This window comes from Lepeophtheirus salmonis, chromosome 12 (assembly GCF_016086655.4).
Source record: "Lepeophtheirus salmonis chromosome 12, UVic_Lsal_1.4, whole genome shotgun sequence".
Taxonomy (NCBI): Eukaryota; Metazoa; Arthropoda; class Copepoda; order Siphonostomatoida; family Caligidae; genus Lepeophtheirus; species Lepeophtheirus salmonis.
Window position 1 is genome coordinate 2979158 of NC_052142.2, and position 21035 is coordinate 3000192.

At 35.3% G+C, this 21035-nt stretch overlaps 1 protein-coding gene across 3 annotated transcripts in view; it reads right to left on the reverse strand.

Annotated features, from left to right (window-relative positions):
- The window catches only part of Dora (zinc finger SWIM domain-containing dorado), a 33200-nt gene extending 12283 nt beyond the window's left edge, over positions 1-20917 (reverse strand). For all 3 annotated transcript variants that reach the window (XR_011782324.1, XM_040722066.2, XM_071891860.1), the window contains exons 1-7: positions 18234-20917; positions 17904-18183; positions 17423-17822; positions 16037-17365; positions 15513-15640; positions 3190-3460; positions 2988-3137 (exon numbers count right to left, since the gene is read on the reverse strand). Coding sequence is in view for 2 of the 3 variants with exons in the window: in XM_040722066.2 (XP_040578000.1) it covers positions 2988-3137; positions 3190-3460; positions 15513-15640; positions 16037-17365; positions 17423-17822; positions 17904-18183; positions 18234-20783 (5108 nt within the window). In the remaining variant the exon portion in view is untranslated. The remainder of the gene's footprint in view (positions 1-2987; positions 3138-3189; positions 3461-15512; positions 15641-16036; positions 17366-17422; positions 17823-17903; positions 18184-18233) is intronic.
- Between the last annotated feature and the right edge of the window lie 118 nt (positions 20918-21035).

Consider the following 21035-nt stretch of genomic DNA (forward strand, 5'->3'; position numbering starts at 1 on the left):
CCGAGAAAACTTTCACAATTGACCTATTTGCCTTGATCAACGTGAGGATTTTTCTTGCACCTATCGAGTCTCTGGGTTTTCATGTCGTCTGTCAGAAGATGGCGGGGTGTCTTTGTATGAAATAAACTAATCTCAAGTTGTGCTTATAGACCTCCTCTGATGGCCCACAGAGAAGTCGTTGGCGAGGCGATTAATCGACTTAGTGGGATCTTCCTTTACATTCTACTCCAAACAAGAACTTCTTATCCCTCTTTAAATTATTCTTTTCACTTCCTGACATCCTCAAGAGGTCTTCTACATTTTTTTTCTTCATCTTGGCCAACTTAAAACTAGCCTCCTAGAACACTTAAAAATGTCCTAAATCTTCATAACATCAACTCAAACATCCAGGAGATATGAGATGTGCTGCATTTTTGCTTGTTGCTCACTCATGACTAAATGACCCTTATAGCTTGTGTATGTAAAAAAGACGGTAGAAATAGAAAGTCAAAATAATCACCAAACCTTTTCATAGTAATGAAAAATTTAAAATAATTGAAAGTCCACGTTTCTGTAGATTATGGGAGTGATACAAACCGATTTGGTTTCTCAATTAGGTTTGAATGGAATAACTGGCAAAATTTGTTACAAGGTTGCTCGTGCTTTTTTTTCTATAAGAAATACATGTGGGGAAATCCCCAGAATTATAAAAGGAACTTATCATCAAATATCCCTATTTAAAATGTTAAAAAGAAAGAATAGGTAAAGGAGGTGGAGTAATATAGGTTAAGATTTTAAATATCTTCTAGAAGAAATTGGCCGAATAAAAGGCAAGTATAATTTATCCTGTGCAATCAAGTATACACTAGGATGGGCTGTTGTTTGTAGGGTTAAGGAAGTGTCGACTAATTCTCTATTCTGTGTTAGAAGGAAAGTCAACGTTTTAAGAAAAATATAGGGTAATTGATGAAAAATACCCAATTTTAGGAAAATAATGTTAAATGATCTACCAGGAATAAAATCTACTCGTTTGTGCTCGTGTAGTGAAAATGAATTTGAGGAGTATCGTTTCTTCAAGAAGGTGACGGAAGATATTAAATTGGTGAATGTTCACATGGAAGTGAGACTATCACGAAAAAAAGGTTTCCCTACAAAGCTTCCAATTAATAGAGATTAAGCTTTCAAAACGATGAAGACATTAGAGTAACTATTGAGAAAGAATGGGCAAATGGAATTATTCAATGATAAGATACATGAATTAGAGGAAAATGAATTTATACAAGAAGTCGAATCATAAGACAACAAAGAAGATTTCAATTTAAATATCAGAGGAATCCTTTACAGAACAAGTGAATCAACTCCGTAAAGAATTCTTTAAAGCTCAGCAAAAGAAGTTTGGTCGTGAATTACTTATAATGATTGTTTCCCGAATTATTTTATTTGAAGTTCTTATAAGATTTAGTGGCTTTCCATGGTGATATTTCGAAGAGATTCAATCGTATTTTTGTTAAAGATGATAATAAAAATATCAAGGCATTGTGTAGAGAAATAATTGAAAAAGTAAATCCGAAATAATACGAATTGACTCGCCTGATATATGAAGATAAGCCTCGTGCAGACTTATCTCAAAGCACCGTCAGATTTAGAGCAGAAAATACTCTAATGGGTACCCAGAAGCTAAAGGAGCCTTATTTTAGGATAGTTACGTTGATGACATTGATACATCCGTGGAAAGTTATGAGGTGGCTTGTTAAATAATGATGAATTTAGATAGAGTTAAGGATTGTTGATGTTTTAAATAAAAAATATAGAATTCCAGCGCGTTAGACTCAGGAGAAGCATGTATGGTGGTTCCAGTTCTCAGACATAATTTGGATATCGAGGTAGAATACATACGACTAGGAGTAAGAGAATGGCCAAGTTCAATTAAACTAAACAAAAGAACAATATTTCGGCTATTACTCTCGAATATAGCATATACTATGAATAGTTACTCCTGTCTTAATTGAGCTGAGAATAGCTTTTAAATCGTTATTGGTGAGAGGAATATATTGGGATACAACCCTAAAAGAAAAATAAACAGAAGTATAGAAGATAATAAATCAAATCACTTGAACTGTTACGAGTTACAGATATTACAGAATTGAACTAAATAGATAACGACAAGACTGATGAAGTCTATTATAAGCGCATTACAATGGGAAGCAGAAAAAGTTTATAAGTTAAGCAATTCAAAGACAGCATTCAACTGGAATCGAAAAGATAAAGTCTTATTTGAGGTTCTGGTACAAGTTTATGTGTCTGAGATTCAGGAGACTTTTTCACCTCAATTGTTTAATTTGGTTCCACGAAAGCAAAACCCGGCAGATGCTCTCAAAAACAAATAACCAAAGATGATCTTAAAATTTGGATAAAGGAATATCGCTCCTCTATGGTGAAGAAATGCAAGAAGATGCCAAGATGTATCTTTGAATGTTCATAATAATCCGGAAATCAAGGAGACTAAACGACTATAAAGAAAATGTAGGAAAAGAATAGGAACAACTTGTATGGAGTTTGAAGAGGATGACAGACTTTGGGAGTAAAGGTAGAAGACACAACTGTGTGGAAAGATTTTCTCAATAAAATATATAAGGACGATAATATGGAAGCGAGATAGAAGGTCCTTATAACCCTTCAAGTGAATATGGTCTTTAAGAATAATTAATTTAAAAGCTTACATCGGATCTACAATGCAATAGACGAAGTATTTAAAGAGGGTAAATAGATTGGATGACCAAAGAGCAAAAATCGCCTATCATTATTTCTGGAGGCATAGTTGTAAGATGTATCGTACAACATTATGATAAATTTTATCATGGGGGCAAATAGAAGGATGGCAATGCACTTATTTGCATTAAAAGTGTTCAACTATAATATGATATAAAAATCAGAATGGCATTAAATTTTAATTAATTTTTCAAATAAATAATTCTACTCTCAATGAATAATAATAAAAATTAAGATACCTTCTAATAGACTGAAGTAACGTCTGAAATGTCCTTGGTCCTTCAACAGTCCAATAAAATGCCTTACGCGCATGAAGAATTATACTGGCAAACTCTTCATAGTCTTCTGGGGCCAGTTGAAACAAGCGTTGATGTATACATTGATAATACCTAAAACTCAAATATTTAATTACATAATTCTAAATTAAGGATTTCAACTTACATTTGATAGCACTTAGAAGCTAATTGGGTCAAATGTGGATTTGACCTGATAGATTGCATTATGGTTGAATAACCAACTGTGTTCCCTGTCGAAGAAGACGTATTCGAGAATGTTAAGGAGACAGATGAAGAAGAAGGTATCCCAGACTGAGCCCCACTATTTGCAGCACAGGCCAGGTTAATAGCTCCTTCTAGCGTCAGTTCTTGAAGCAAAAATGGGGACGCAATAGTAGCTCCAATTATAACCAAAAAATTTTGGAAATAGTTTAGACCTAGCAATGACACATAATTAAGATAACAGTTAAAGAAATAATACATTTCCCATAAGATGGATTCACTGAATTTATTGCATACCCTTCTCCTTTTTCGTTATGATTATCATACTACACTTCATTTAAAATTTTAGAATTACTACATAAAGATAATAATAATAATATGAAAAATAAAGAAGATTAACGGTCGAAATGCGTGCATTAATACATCAGTTAAGTCCTCACTCTATATATTTCATTTTTACTCATACTACTTATATTGACTAACTATGACTTCTATTACACAAGTAAACAAAATTATTAATTTACAAAGATATTTTAAATTCTGTTCGGCAACCAAATCGAAGAACATATCGATATAGGAATGTTTTTTGGCATCACGACTTTTGGAATATGTATTTCAATTTTTCCTGCTGCATGATTTAAAGGTTTTCTTCTTGGCTTATCTGGCATTCCATGGTCCTCAGTAGCAGCTTCTCTGACACTGCCAGTTTCCTTAGCCTTTGGGAGTATCTTAACAATTATTTGTATCATTGCCAGTATCAACACAGACATTTTCAATTTCCTCCGTGGAACTACCTGCTCCTTTTCCAGTTTCCTCACTGTCTTGAGTTACAGGCGTGTTCCGAGAGTCCTGAAAGCGCACCTTTCCTGCAGAAGCAACTTTTATTTTAGGGTGAAGTCAATAACTTTTCCTAATTGTGTTATTTCAGATTTGGTCAGTTCGACCTTACCTCTAACACAAAGGGAGTTACGTCTATATGCAATGATCTGAGCAAGTATATTATCGCAAATGTTTCTTGTGACCCCTCTGATAAAGAAGGTAAGTCTTTTCTTGGCATTTTCTCCACCTCTCCCTTCGAGGCTGGCAAGAGAGGTGTATCGTTCAAGCTACCCTTCGTACGTATTGTTCCATAGCGTAATTACTGACATAGATCACCGCTCTTTTGTTGGTATAGCAGTGACCTTAATAGTCAGGCAACTGTTTTGTGGAGGATTCTGTGATGTATGAGATACTTATACAGTATGTGTCCAGTATTTTTATTACTTTGTTCCACTCAACAAGGGAGATGTGATCACCATTTTTCTTTCCAATGGTAATTGTGGAAAGTTATGTTGCTCAGGAGACTCCTGCTTTAAGCTTTGAATCCTTTTGGATGGAGGAGTTTCGTTAAAATGACACTCCCTCTCTCGTTTCTTACTTCGAGGGACTTGATTTTCAGTTTTTTCATGTGCCTTTAGTTGCACTATCCGATTTTTTTTTTTTTTTTTTTTTAAATAGAGTTAGGCTTTTTGAGCCCATGTTTTGTTATATTTGTGGGATGGGATCTTACACTGTTACTCCACTTGTTGTATGTGACGGGATCTTACACTGTTACTCCACTTGTTGTATGTGACAGTCTCCCATTTCAGGTCAACGACATTTCTATTTAGACATGTTTTATCTCTTCCATTTTCAGCCATAGTCAATGGTTGAGTGACAGATGAGTAAAAATGTTCCACTCAATTAGAGAATTGAAAACGTCCTTACTAAGAAGATGAGATTCTTGTCTTATCTTTCGATTGATCCATTTATTGGTAGAATGAAGATGCTTGCAGTCCAATGCTGGTTCAGAAGAGGAAGGATGTACACTTATATACACTTTCTAACTTAATAAAGATGTAAAAATGAACTTTAAACCCCTCTAAAACGAATTATACTTCCAAGACAAAATGAGTGATGTGTTGATAGTATAAAGGTAGGAAGTCCTTTAATTTAAAGTATTTAAACACATTTGATATATTTGAGCCAACTTGTGAATGAGAAGATAAATGGAAAAACCATTTTAAAAAAACTTTAGATTTTCATATCAAGCTCTGATATCAAATATGGGTTTTTAACTTTGCATGAGACAATCCACAGAAAAATCGAAATAAAGGGTTTAAAAAAAATGTTCTTATTTCTTATCTTTCAATTTCAAACTAGCATTAGCAAAGGGACCAATACAGCAGCAATACTGTTTTAATTTAACTACTTTAAAGAAAAAAAATATTTCAATTCGAAATTGCAAAATTCCGTTTTCTACTTTTAATCAAATAATAAAAAATATTTAAATTCCACTTTTATATTGGACAATATAAATAGAGATAAAATTTATCCAAGACAATGTTTTTATGAAAAAAAGATTGAAATCCCGCCAAATTTTGCAACATATTAAGTTCAAGCATATAGCAGCTCGCCAAAAACAACTAAAGCTTTATGTATTAACCAAAAATATGCTTAAAAATCTGGGTCGAGGGTATAAAAGCTGTATTACTTTGAATTCGCCAATTACTCGAGATTTGCAGATAATTTTTCGTAGATATAAGTAAAGCCGTATATAATAAGTTAGGTGAGCTCTGATATCGCATATACAGTGTACCCGCCAGGTACAGAGATGTACCCTACTCAGCGTACCCTAAGGGAAAAATAAAAATAAAATATATTCAAAAATTTAAATTTTGAAGGAGTTTTTCTTCAAGTTTAATTGTAACTACGAGTTAATGAGAAAACTGTCCTCACAACTTATTAAGGCAAAAACTAAATGAAGAACTTTTGAATCTACCTTCAATAAGAAATCTCCATTAGGTATCTCAGATACCAAGTCAAAGTTGGGAGAAATGGCGAGACTATAACATACCTTCAGGTACTGAGAGACTTACGAGTAAATTAAAGAGAAATAAATATACTCTTCATATTTGATGAGGTGTACTCTCTAGACTCTAGTGCCGAATTAAAAAAAGAGATCTGACGGAAACTGTCAAATAACTTATGCAAATTTAGAAAAAATATAACTTCACTGTAGTGGGGCTTATTTACCATAATCTTGGAGTGAATCGAAGCTTTTATTCATATCTATGTAGAGGTTCACTCCAAGTGGCAATACCTCATCCTTTAGATGTTGAACTCTATTCTTCTATCAAGTCCATAATGAAATAATTTTTGCAAAAGGAAATATTTTATTGTCCCAACTTGAATAACTAGAACATATAGTTGAACTTAACAAATTACAACATGGAAAATCGGCACAATATGCTCACAAACTTATGGAAAGTTCAATTAGTAGGAACTTATGGAAAGTTCAATTAGTAGATATAATATTAAAAAGAATAACATATCATAATCTGTTTAAGTATTTCATCAATTCACTATTCAAGTGCTACAATTTTATGCTAATAATGCATATTCACTTATAGAATACCATTCTTTATTTAATCAAACTTCGAAATTTGAGAAATAATAAATGTGATGCCTCCTATTTTGGAGTCAAAAGAAGATAAATTTGGATCATTTTCCCGTCACCCTCCACAATGCTCACCATTTACATTTTTTTTTTAAATCTTATGACGATTGTTTATATAAGTGATACCTTTCTTTTAACACATTTCCAAAAAGTATGTGGCTCATATATACACTTTTTACTTTATTAGAAAGAAAGAAAAATCTAGGCCTTTATTGTCTCCAAGCTGCTGTGGTAGTGGGCGTTGGCCTTTCTATCTACGGCACACCCCACGTGGTGGTCGAGTGGGTTCAGGTTGAAGGAGTTAGGCGACCACATCTCCTTAGACCAAAATCCATTCACACCTAATTTTGTTTTGAAATACTTTTGGGTGACCTTGGATCTATGGACGGTGCTCTGTCTGTGTCCCAACAAAATTTCCAATGCCTTATAAAAAAAATTTCTCCCAAAAATTGAGCCTTTCTCATTGGGGTTCTTCAATTTATTAAGGAAGATCTTCGATCATTCCATCATATTTTGTCTGTGCAACATAGTCAAACCCTGAACTTTTGTGACAGCCCCAGACTTGAGGCCTAAATCCTCCTCAATGATACATACTTTTCGTAAACCCTGAGGTACCATACCATTTGTCAGATGTTTACACAAAGGTTCACGTCTATCTTTGCCGTCGCACTCCTTATAAGGCTTTCCGTACGGACCGATTTTGGTCTTCCCGACCTGTGACGATCGACAAAGGATTCGGTTTCCTTGTAGAGCTTAATAAGTTCACACGGTGCGTTTAAAACAGAATTATGTTTTTTTAAATCTCCATAAAATCTGTTAGTATTCGTTAAATCTACATAGTCTCACCGTTCCAGACATAAAAAAATTAAAATCTTAACCCTATATCGAAAGAAGTTAGCCAAAAATAACTAATTTAGATTTTCTTCATATAAATTAGTCAAACCTTATGTATTATTTATAATAATGAAATACGTATATGTATTTGATTCTGTTTTAGTATAATCTTAAGTATGTCCTTAACTTGTGAGTATATTTTTATTCGAATAAAACCAAAAGGTTGTCCTTCTACTAAAAAAAAATGCCTACTTCCTTCTTCCCAAAAAGTTTGTCCCCAATGTCATTGTAAAATAGGTCTGGGACACTCACATCCTTGTTTAAAAAAGTATTAACTTTAGAATATTTAACTCCCAAAACAAAAGAAAAATTATCTACCTGTATATAATTTTATTAACATCAGGCACTCGAGGACACCCAATGAGCATAGCTGTTGGTTCTGAATCTTTCTAATGACAGATATTTTCCAATCCTTTGTCGCATGACACCATTGCAAAAATGTAAACTAGTTTAAATATAAGCTGTTTCAGCTTTGAGAGATAAAGGTAAATTCATTAGTCCCTATTTCAATGTAAGACTTACTAAATTTGAGACCAAAGATGCTGATGAAGAAAAATTAACGAAGAGGCAAGTTGTTTACTGCAGCAATGTTGCTTCATTCATTTATCCAGTTTGTCGCTCAAACAAGACAGAATTCTAGTGATTACATGGTTAAGCTAGACTTAAATGGGGGGGTTCTGAAGCCCTGCATCAATCTTGTAAAAATACCTGAAAGTCCTACCAATTCCCCTTTCAAAAATAAATTTGCCGTTGCCCAAAGATTTCAAGCAAGTGGAGAAAAAAAATGATGATTATTAGCATTGTCAAAGACATACATGAAACCTATGAGAACGTCAAAATGCGGGTAAAGTTGAATGTACCTGTGTAACTGAATCAAGTTAGCCAATATTTGCCCAGACATTGGCTCTCATGCCAGTAAATACAGCTGTTTCTATTGTAAAGTTGTTCTCTAGTAAAGAAAGGTGTGTCGTGGGAGCATGCAAGAGTGAGAACTATTGGAAGAATTTCTGAATACTTTCAAACATTCCACAATGACGGAGGTTGAATGAATTGAGCAAAATATTTTTTAAATTGTATTCATTCGCTTCTTCTACATGGAGATTTGGATACACAGCTTCTGAACCTCATTCCTCCTCCAGAGCTGTATTTGATGTTGGGAGCGGTTAATCAAAACTTTGATGGACTGAATCTTGCTTGGGATAACAACGAAGCACATAAATGGGCAGCAAATCACAATATAATTAGGATTGGCTATTAAGGGGGTAGTATGGTAGGGAACGTAAGATACTCTGGAACTGTTTGCATAAACTAGAAGAAGATTTACCCGTTCCTTTGCACTCTTTTTATCAAGCTCTTTATGCCTTTAATAAGGCCAGAAAAGATTGCTTTAGTAAAGATTTCTCGTCTAGTACAGAGTTTGATATTGCAGAATTTCAAGAACTATTTTTTAAAATTGGGACTAAAGTGACTAAAATTGCATTGTATTTTTAAACATTGCATGTTTTGTAAGATTGAAGGTTGTGGAATTGGTCCATATTCAGAACAAGCCAGTGAGCATGCCGATTGGAAGCATTGCTGGAGTTATATTAAAATAAGACGCAAACGAAAAAATTGGAGATTTTTTCTTGGCTAGTGTAGTTAAATATAACTCACTTCATCTTTAAAAATTTAGAATATATTTTACATATGTATACAATACATACATTATAAGTATATTGCTTTTACTAAATGTGTTAACAAAATTGAGAATATAATCTATGTTAAATAAATACACTTTAAAACTATATTAACGTTGATGTTTTAATGACTTTTGAAGTAAAAAATTGGTTAAATTATAAAAATACATATAATTCCTTTGGATATAGGGTTATGCTTAAAACTTTTTTATATCTGGAACCCTGAGACTATGTAAATTTAATGATGCAGTTGATGATATTTTATGGAGATTTTTTTTCATCCTAATTCTGCTTTGAACACACCGTGCGCAATCACAGAGGGATTATCACCGGCTTTGATGTACGCAACGATTTTTTGACGAAGTTTTTCTATTTCTGTATTTTGGAACTCGTAAAAGACCCACGGTTGATTTTATTTCTTCAATAAACACCTAAAAGACATTGTTTGTTTTTTTGTTAACTCTCCCTTTATATGAAATTTTCACGATAATTCAACGTTATTATCTGAATATAAAATGTACAAGGACTTAGAAAACATACACGATTCTAAGACTCTGGTACATTTACAAAAATCTACCATCACCACTTTCTCTTTCTAATTATTCTTCCTTTTCTTTCTTTCTCTCTCTTTCTATACAAAGTACTTTTATTAATCCTACAGCAACCTAGTATATTAAAATTCATCATACAATACATGCAGTGGGGATTGTTCCATGGTCGAGGTTGAAGACCAAACAGCGGCCACTCATCGCAAAGTACGTCGAACCCGAAACTACTGTCATATCTGACGATTGGGCGTCCTATAGGTGGGTACATTCCTTAAGTATGGAACACTTGTTACTTAATGGAAAATGGAACAATTGTGGTGCATAAGAGAAATTATGTAGACTCTTGACTGGAGCTCATTTAATATCTATTTGAGGCTAGGGAAAAAGGTTCTTGTAATAGAAAGAGAGAGAGAGAGAGAAGAAATTAAGGAAGAAAAATTAGAAAGAGAAAGTGGTGATGGTAGATTTTAGTAACGTACCCAAAACCTCTACGGGTGGTACGGAAACCCACGTTAAGACCTCTTAATGCTCAATCGGGGTTGGTTCTTTACTATAATTTTCAAGGTCTTAATTCAAGTGTACAATATGTCTTGCTCCAGCCTTCTCTTCGTCTACAAAAAACTCATCTGTAAGTGAAGAGTTGTATGAGTTGACCTAAACGCATACAAAATTTCATATATTTTTAAATGTAGTTTTATAGTACTCCATATATATTATATGCAATGCAATGACACACCCAGTCGATGGTTTTGTTATTTCTAAGATCAAGAATATACACTCAAAAATGGCTTAAGAAAAGCATACATACAAAGATACTTAAAATATGTATGATTTATTCATATAAATAATTTTATATAGAGGTTTCCTCGAACATGCATTTATTATGTCAAATATAATAAATGGTTTAACTAATCAATTGGTTTGGTCTACAAAAATGTATTTAAAAAAATTACCCATGATACTTAATATTACGTGTAAATTGGGCATGAGTATTCGTCTATAAATGAAGTGTCAGAGTGGCGCCGTGTTAAATCATAACAACCAATAGGGCATGAGCTTTTTTTAAACTTAATTATAGCTTGAGAACCACCACTTCAACATTAATATATCAATCTCACCCCCTCCCCCTCCTTATGTTATTATAATAACATAAAATAAATTAAAAAGAGAAGCTTTCTTTATAAGCTGGGAACACAAATCTCTAGATTTTTATCCGTACTACCATCCGATAAGAAATATTATTCTTCTGACTTCATTGAATTCTTCCACTTCAAAATAGTTAAGTACCAAATATCAAGAGGTTATCTCTTTTGGGTTAAAAAATATGAAAGAATAAGTAGCGTCCAGTAATAAAACATTGAGCGACGTTGCAAATTTTGGTCCAAAAATATGGGACGAATGTCTATATCTAATGAATAACTAAGAATTATGTCCTGAAATTTGGCACTTAATCTACACATAAATTTGAGCTTGTCTGCCAAAAATCATCCAAGTCTGTGAGAGACGGATGACTTCTTCTTTTTTTTTTTTGTCAATTTCAAGCGACAGAGATCGTGGTTGAAAGCCAACAAAGCGACCCAGACCGTGGCCAACCAATGAGTGACTGCTAAGAAGGTGTTGCTGTGTTTGGTGGGATTGCCAGGGAATAATGTACTTTGAGCTGCTCTTCTATAACCAACCGCTCAATTACGCCCTCAACTGTGAACAACTCGACCATTTGAAGCTGACGATCCAACAGAAACGGTTAGCATTGGGGAATAAGACAATAATCGTATTTCATCAAGACGACACCAGGACGCACACATCTTTGATAACACGCAAGTAGCTCGGATGGAAAGTTATAGGCCCTCCACTTTACAGTCTGGACCTAGCACCTCTTCTTGTCTATGAACAACAACACGCTTGGGGGTACAAATTTGGCCTCAATAGAGGCCAGTAAAAAAGAGCTTTTACGATAAGGGCATTAAGAAGTTAGATATTCGTTGGCATAGAACGGGGCACACTTGGCTTAAATTGGATGATTGTAAAACTTCATAGAAGGTATTGAAATAAAACCAAAACTACAAAATTATTTTTTCCCCAATCTATTTCTAAGATGTTTCTGCCTAGTAAGGGATTTTAATCATGTTTGATGTTGTACGGAGATAACTTGTCACCTCTACATATTTGTTTCTATATAGACTGGATATTCACTACAAAGAAGGCGTGCAATTATTATAAAACATCAAAATTGCAAGCAATTTACACATTTTTAATTTAAGTTTAAATGTGAAAATTGTTAAAATTCCGATGAGCGCAACAACCCCGGCAAATTCATCAAAATATAGAATAATCTAAATTAATCAAGCATTGATGTTTGATTGTATAATGACTCAACTGGAGTAATAGTCGAGAGGAAAAGCTGTTAGATGCTACTAATTGTACCATTCTTGGCCCCTGGGTACCTCTCCTAACTCCACAAGTTTATTCACCTTGTACATAAGGGTCTTATCTACGTATTTAGCCTTGCAAATTTCCTTGACTTAATCATTGACTAAGAGAACTGCAATACGTTCACGTTCTATTTCCCTTTTTGTTCGTAATTTAGATAAGGAAACTCTGATTTCATTGTGAAGCACAAGTCTGCATCTAACCGACTGTCCAATAAGCCATCGGCGTTATAAACGTATAATGAGAAAATACCTTCATCTATTATCATCGGTGTCAGAATCAAAGGGTTCAAGAATGGTACAGTTGGTTATATCCAACAGCTTTCCCTCTCTACTAAATTTTCAACCAGATAGATGGTAGTTTATAGTAACAGAATTAAACTCAATTTTGAATAAGTTAATAGTAAAAATCAAATTCATCCTGATCTCATATTTATGTGGCATCACTTCAAAGATTTATGAAAGTTCTTTGAAATTAAGTATGAATTGGCCTTGTCAGAGCAATACATTGAGACTTTTCTCCACTTTAATAACATTATTAAAAAAAGAGATAATTATTGACAACGAATTTTATTATTAAATAACTATTAAAGCAGAGACAAGAACAAATAGTCTTAATAATACCAGAACTAATAGTTCCAGAACTTATTGCAAGCTGAAGCCACTTCATCCTTACTGTAGTTGGCTGTAACCTTGTTCATGTGGGCCATTAGAGAGTACACCTCAGTGTGAGTCGTAGAGAAACCCTTATACTCAGGACAACACCACAAATAATAATCACAAGGTTCGGTCGAGGCTGTTTAAGACCATTGAAAAGTGGGAGACATATGAGAGCAGAAATGCCGACGTTCTATTGACTGAGGGCAGGGGCTGACTATTGTTGGAATGTGAAACAAGCCCCTGAAGCAGGAGATTGCGGTGCTGTTAAAAATATTGCAGTAGTCTTTCTCTCCCGACTTAAAAAATAAGGGGGCACGACATCTTCATTACTACTGAATGCGTCTAGGCACATAATAGAGCCCTTATTTTTTTCACTCATAGTCTGGACATCAGAGATGTCAGTTAAGTTCAACAGATCATTCCTTCTCCTACTGGTTACATACAAAGTAAAAATATTTTCACCACTAAAAATAATTAACACTGGATGAAGTCCCAGGTTTGTATTAACGATGACAATTCCTTCTACTTTCAAACCTAATTGCTCCCATCTTGTCTGTGAAGAGATTCTCGACCCCTCTAGCCCTACTTATGAATTTAACATCATCCTTGACGGCTTTCTTGATCGTGGTAGGGCTCACATTTCTCCTCCTGGCCAGAGTTATGAATGTGCCTCGATTCTTGTCTATTGCCTTCTTCAAGTTACAGACAAATGTCTTGGTTCAGAATCGATCACTTCTTAGGTAGTCTACATAACTCTTCTCAAGTTATGCTGAATTTCATTCATGATATTCAGGGTCTGAGACTGTGGTGGCCTGTCAAAAATGGATATGTTTTCTCTCTTACAAGTGTCCAGTCTTGCCTTAAGTAAAATGTTATTTTTCATTTTAATAAATCTACAGACAAATTTTAACCCTTAATTTTTTTGTTCGACATATGTAGTCCTTATTTAGGACTGAAGACTGCAGTTTCGTCCAGTTCAATCCTTAAACTTATAAAGTTAGGTCATTGATGACGTCAATCAACTTTCTAATACTGACAGTCTTAGCACCGGTACCAAGGAATAATAGGGCCGGTTCTTAGAATGGACTGGACCGAATAAATAAGCAAACAATCCCTTTATATAAATTATCCAACAAAAATGTGTCAAATTGTAACTTTCTGAAACATCTGAAACTAACCTTCTGGTAAATGTAAAAAAAAATTAGTATGATTTTGCATTAGCAATTACTCTTAGTAGGTAATTATTAATTAGAATATATACATATTTTTTTTTTCTCATTATATTATTTCTACGAAACTTTTTACCCTAAAAAAATATTTTCAAGCCAAAAAAAAAAGAAAGGGGTTAAACATAGTTAGATAGAAATTAGGGGGTTATTGAGGTTGAAAGAGTTGAGTCAAATTTTGGAACCTGTTTTTAGGATTTTTTTAAATTAACTTAAGAATACAAATATCTAATTAATCAGCCTATTGATTCCAAACTTTCAGGATTTTCCAGAGTTGAGTAAGTTAATGTAACTTAGGTTAACTTAACTAAGTTAATTTAACTAGTTGATTATTTAAACAGCGCTATTTTAACTATAAATTAATTAGTTTATTTTTGATTTATTAAAATTAACTTTTAACTGAACTAGTTAATTTTTTAAACTCCATTATCTTAACTTAAACTTAACAAGATTAGGTTTAAGTTTAAGTGAAAATCAGCAAACATGTCGTTAAAAGTGGTTCATTCTACATTAGCCTTCTCTATGTAGTCATCATACAAAGCAAGCTTCCCTTGCATTGATTTTTCGCTTCAAAACAGAAGTTGTTGGGAGTTGGAAACTGTATTTTTTTCTTGATCGTTGATTTGGAAGTGGAGAAAATCCCAGCCAGACAGACCGATAGAATAATCTTTATGTAGGCTTGATAAATTTCTCAATTGACTTCAACTTAAGGTTCGGTAAGTTAATTTAACTTAAATTACTCTAAAGTTAATTAACTTAAACTTAAAGTCGTTAAAAAAATAAACTCAAAAAGAAGAGTTAACTTACCCATCACTGGGATTTTCATACCTTAGTAGTACCTAAATTTTCTAAAAAAAATTGTGATATGTAGATAAATTTCTTGAAATTTTTGTAGAATTCCCATAACATTATTTGTTTATTAAAATATCTAAATACAGTGGCACCACCTTGCAAAGAAACATTATTTTAAGATTAATATTTTTATATAATATTTCCATTATATTTTCAATTTCATTATAATGAATAATAAATCCCAAATTACTCAAAAACCATACCACATAGTGAAAAAAATGATTCATTATCGGATTTTGTACACAATGATAAATTATATGTACATATACATATCTCTAAGTAAAAATTTAAAAAAATTACATTTTTCCTTTGTGTTATTAATATGACAATTGGAAAAATATATTAATACTTAGCTGAGCAGCGTTAATCTATTAAATTACAATTACTATATAAAACTACTTAAAAATACATATTTTCCCGATCATACATCAAACAAAAAACAATGGCGCCTTTAAATGCTCATAGAAAAATATAAATTAAAGAAGGTATGTAAGAAAAACAAACCTAACATCCTCGAAATCGATTTAAGCCACATAACATCCGGGCCATAAGTAGGATTTTGAGCAAATCTAACCTCTGGTCTTTCTTCGGTTGTCCTTCTTCCAAGACTTTCCAGTGCCAACATCCCAACCCTTTCAAAACATATTATTAACTATGAACTTGTAGTTTATATCAAAGGAAACCACGCAGGATCTAGTAAGTTAACCTTAATAAATAAATATTTGATGACAATAAATCATCCGCAATTTTTAAATTTATGTGATACTTAATCCTAAGAGAATATAACTAAATTTCCTTTCTTAGTTTTATATGAAAAATAAATGGCGTGTGACACCATTGGCATGAGAATAATGTGAGTGGAAACATTCAGTTACAAAGAATAAAACTTGAATTTAAAAAAACATTGATTTTCTAAGCAATGAGATAGTTTTATTGTTTCATATATACATATTGACACTCAAAAGACCGATATCTATCGATGAGGGCAAACTTAATAGATAATGCGGGGTTCTCTTTAAAACAATTACCTATAAGCAGAAATCAAAAATCTATGAGAAACATGACCCACGGAATTTGCATTAGAAAGGAAAGGAACTCCAGATTGCACGGTTTGCGTTGGTTGCTTCTGGCCAACAGAGGAACTACAGCATGAAGAATTTAGATGGGGCAGTAAATTTGTTGATAAGGCCGGTGTAACTGGAATTTGAGTAATAGTCCCCGATGGAGAAGCGGACAATAATGATCCTATTTGTCCACTTGGGATAGCTGCTGAAAGTTGATAAATACCCCCAAATCTTGTATGTGCAGTAGTGACAGAGACAGGTGAATTTCCACCGGAGGGATACATTTGGAAAGGAGGTGGGTTAGCTACTGCAGCTGCTGCTGCAGCCACAGCCTGTACCGCAGCTTGACGTTGAACAGCAGCCGCTGCCTGAAATTGCTGTTGAAGATGATGTCCTGAAAGTGAAGGTGCTGGTGGAGGAGAAGTTACAGCATACATTTGTAAGGCCGCATGATTTAATGCTTGACCTTGAGGAAAACGTGAAATAAGACCATAGAACGGATAATGAACACCAGTAGCTACTTGAAGCTGCTGATGTATTGCTTGAGAATCTTGAGGAGCAATATTAGGGACTGAATGCTGCGATATTTGTAAAGATTGTTGTTCATGATGCTGATTAGGAATAGACTTTTCCCAGAGAGAAAACCAATGTTTAGCTACTTCAAATAGCACTTCAGGGTAAACCCCTCCTCCAGTTGCTGCTTTTTCAACCGCAAGACATGCTCTCTCAAGCATATCCTGACTCTGTTGTTGACATTGGCAAATGGCACGCTGGATTTCAGTAACTTTGAGAGCAGATGCATGAGGAAGAACAGAAAGAGCAAGTTCAGCAGATGCACGAATAACATGAGGATCTCTACCCCTCGAAACTCTGTCAGCAATCGATACGGCTTCTGTTGGAGAAAGATGTCCTTCCCACGTTCCGATCAAAAATTCAATAGCTGGTGTCCCTATTTCTAATGCTTGAGAAGTTACCCAATGTACTTGAGACGAATAAGTTCGACTGAGCCAATTAGAAGTAACTGCATTATACAAGCCGAGAGAATACAAACCAATTTGAAAGGCGCACATGAGAAGAGCTCGATGAGGCCCACGATGGTTGGATGAAGCAGTTTGTTGGTTGAAAAGCGATGTTGAACTGTTTCCACCAGCTTTTGTAAGAACAGTTTTAGCTAATTCATACATGAAATGAGCTAAAGAATCTGAAGGTTGATTAGGTAAACTAGGACAATTTCGTTTTCCTCTGAACCTATTGATTTTTAGACCAGACACGATAGGACGAGGGGCAATATTACTATTAAAAAAAAGAAATCACATTAGTAATTTCTTCAAAATTATGTTATTTTCTTACGAATTGGTGGTAACACTAGACAGAGTAGGTCCACGATTGCTAATAGCCCCTGAGCCAAAATGTACTAACCCGCCATGCATTAATGACTGAGAAGATGATGTCTTCCGTATCCATGTTAGTGAAGTATCAGAAGAATTGTGAGCCTGATGAACCCTGAGAACAGCAGAGGAAGAGGAAGACGAGTCGATGGAATCGGCAGAAGAATTTCCTGAGGATCCTGAGTCTGAAGCTTGATCATTCCCTCGATTTCTTGTTCCTTTATTTCGATTATGACGATTACTTAAACTCTCTTCCTTATGATCATCTAAAAATTGTCCCCAATCTGACTGGGATCTATGATAATCCCGTTCATAGCTTGATTCATTTCTCAAATTTAACGACTGAAACTGATTTCCTATTCCTAAAGAGAGAGAGAAAAAAAAACACAATATTAAGACACCACTGATTCATCAATAAGTTATATCAAAAAGAAAAAATTTACTTCTCACTGCAGAGGGGGAACTACATCCACTAAAAATAGTTGCATTTCCAACACAATATGAATGAGGCGTAATAGGACCCTTAAAAAGAGGATGTACTTCTTTATCCAAAAATTTGTCCATAATTTTTGAAATTTTTAGAGGCTCATTTTTATAATGCAGTAAGAGAATTAACACAAGCTCCCCTCTTTGTCGCCGAGTTCCTTCACAAAGTAACGGATGATCAGCCTCACTTACACTCGCTTTCATCCCAATGGCTTCGACTGCAGCTTCGAATCCCAGCTAAATAAAGTGATGTGAGTTTATATCAATTAACTATAAAATATAATTACATGCTCGTCTGTATACAATAAAAGCGACTTAGTAGACATTTTTGCCTCCTCATTAGATAAGGGCAAAACAAGGCTCTCAAAGATAAAAGAGGCTAAAGTAAGGGGTAAAAGAGCATCACCTCTTGATTTTAAAGTACCTTCTTTTAACTGCAATGCCTTTTCTCTTATTATGTTCAATTCCCATTGCCCTTGTGGAACTCTTTTTAATAAATTCACTAGTTCAGATTCCTGATTAGCAAGCTTTACTTCCATGGGTTTAATAGAAGCTGGAGGTCGAGGCATTTCCAAACCATACATCGCTATCTGAAAAGCAAGACTATGATATGATTCATTTTCTAATAGAACTGAACAAAGAAATGCACAATGAGATAACGTGTTCGATGCCGTTAAAGTAACTTGATGAGTAGCTGCATTAACATTTCTTTTGTGCCTCTTGTTCAATCCCCCAACAATATTTCCTCCGTTTACGGATCTGCTCTCAGCTAATAGATCCAATGTACTCTTGAGCATGTCGTTAGCAAGGTGAACAGCAAGCGAACAAGCATGTTCTATATGGCCATGTGCATAAAGACCCTCAGTTCTCAAAAATAGTACTTCCCAGGGGTCATCGATGGACGAACGCAAATTTTTAAATACATCTACCAGCTCCTTATCTTTCTCGTTTGACCTAGAGTTAATAGGAACCCCTGAATCATAGAAATAGACACGATACTGAAGATCTTCCTGTTCTTGGTTATCTACATCAAAGACAACATGGCTATTAGATCTCCTAACCTCTCCACTATCCTGAGCAGAAGAGCTCCAATCAGAGTCTCTATCATTTTCATCCTGAGGTTCGATTCTTTGATGTACACTCTCTACATTATTTCCATTCATTTCAACTCCTTCATCCGACTCATTACTTTCCCGAGCTATGGTACGATGCGATCTAGCAGTGGTCGGATATTCACACCGAATAACAGCTTGAGAAGAATTAACCTGTGAACAATCTGATGAAGGATTTTGTTTAAAAATGGCAAAAGGTGATAAATATTTAGAATTATGACCAAAAGTAACCCCATTGATCGGATAGTTTTTCCAATCTAAAATACATCCTTCGATGGCGGGTTTAAATCCAGGAAACATTTCTAATTCGTTAATCTTATTACGATTGTTTGATTTGTTAGGAACTGAATTTTGATTGGCTTTTATTTTATGAATTACAGAAGTATGATAGTAAATTAGCCTTTGTTTAAGTGTTTGTCTTTCCTGTGGAGAAATACAGGGATTCAGCGTGGCTAATTTCCACAATGTAACAATTTCATCACATAAATATGCACAAGCATTTTGTGATGCTTGAGAATTGGAATTGACATTATGCTTTGCAGGGCCTTTTTGTTGCAGTGCGACCTTAGTATAAAACCACCATACCATAATTTGAGCAGTTTCTATGCATTGAAGGGTTAGGATCTCCAATAATGGCAGAGCATTATGATCACATCGTCTAAACATTTCCCTAACTATCGAAAGTAAATTCCAAATACCTTCGGGTTCACGCCCTCGAAGAGGACGAAGGTATGACGTCCATTCAGCTGCAGACAAAGGAGGGGTGGTTGAGAGGTAGTTGACGTCACTAAATACAATAGGGGAAGGAACACAAAACTTTATCAGAATTGTCGATATATTGTTCTTCAAATTTTTGGAATCCAAATAAAAGGAAGATAGCTCACTAGCAGAACCACCAGCAGTAGGGTCTGGTGCACCACACACAGTATTGATGGCGGTGGGACTTTGGGACAGAAGTTCATCCAGTATTTTCTGTGCAGCTGGAAGAATTTGGAGGGGCAGTTCAGCAATGAGATATTGAGCAAATTTCTGAAGCTGATCTCGTCTGAGGCGTGACAGAGACTCCGAGACAGGAGCTCGCAATGTAACCGAGCGGTGAATTCGATACAAAGAGGATGCCACAATGTGAGAGCACCACTCCGCTTTGGACTCGCAGGAACACTGACAAGACACGATCCGCTTCCGGTCGAACGTGATGGAAGTGGACTGACTCGCCTTCCCGTCGCTGGGAACCACTGTGGCAGACAGGTGGAACCCGATCTGCAGAGAATCACGCACACCCCCACTCCGCAACAGAGCCTCGCCCTTGCTATACTCCTCCACGCACCCGTTGGCCAGGCACGAGTAGAGACGAATATCCTCCTCCCGCTCAGGGAAGCTCCAAAAGGCGATCCGCAGCTGAACCTCTTCCGGCACTGGAGGGTAGTAACGCTCCACCAACTCAAACGGGATCCAACGCGCCACACTCCGCGCACCCAGCTCGCACAACGACAGCGGACCCTTCAAACAACCACTCCACTCCCCACCCTCCACGCCCTCCACGCCAACACCTTCACAACCACTCACGCACTCACGCAGACCCATAACCTTCCAACCACGCCAGTTGTGCACCACAGACTCACTATCCGACATCCAGGAACACACAGAGTCTTCATCTTCGTCCTCCACTTCCTCGTCGAAATTCTCATCCAAATCCGCAACCAACCCGCCCACATCATCCATCATTCCTCTCAATCCACAAACCTGTTTTCACTTCACAATACACCCTTCATTCTCTCTCTCTCTCTCTCTCTCTCTCTCTCTCTCAACTCACTCCCAATCTTTCCCTTTTTCCTTCTTTTCTCTCTTTCCTTTCTCTTCGACCTCCTCTTTTTCTAGCTTCATTACTTTTTCTCTTTCTCGTACTTCTAAAACCAACTAATAGTTATAGTTGATGTTATTGTAGAGAAAAACGCGTGCAAGGAGAAGGGGGGAAAA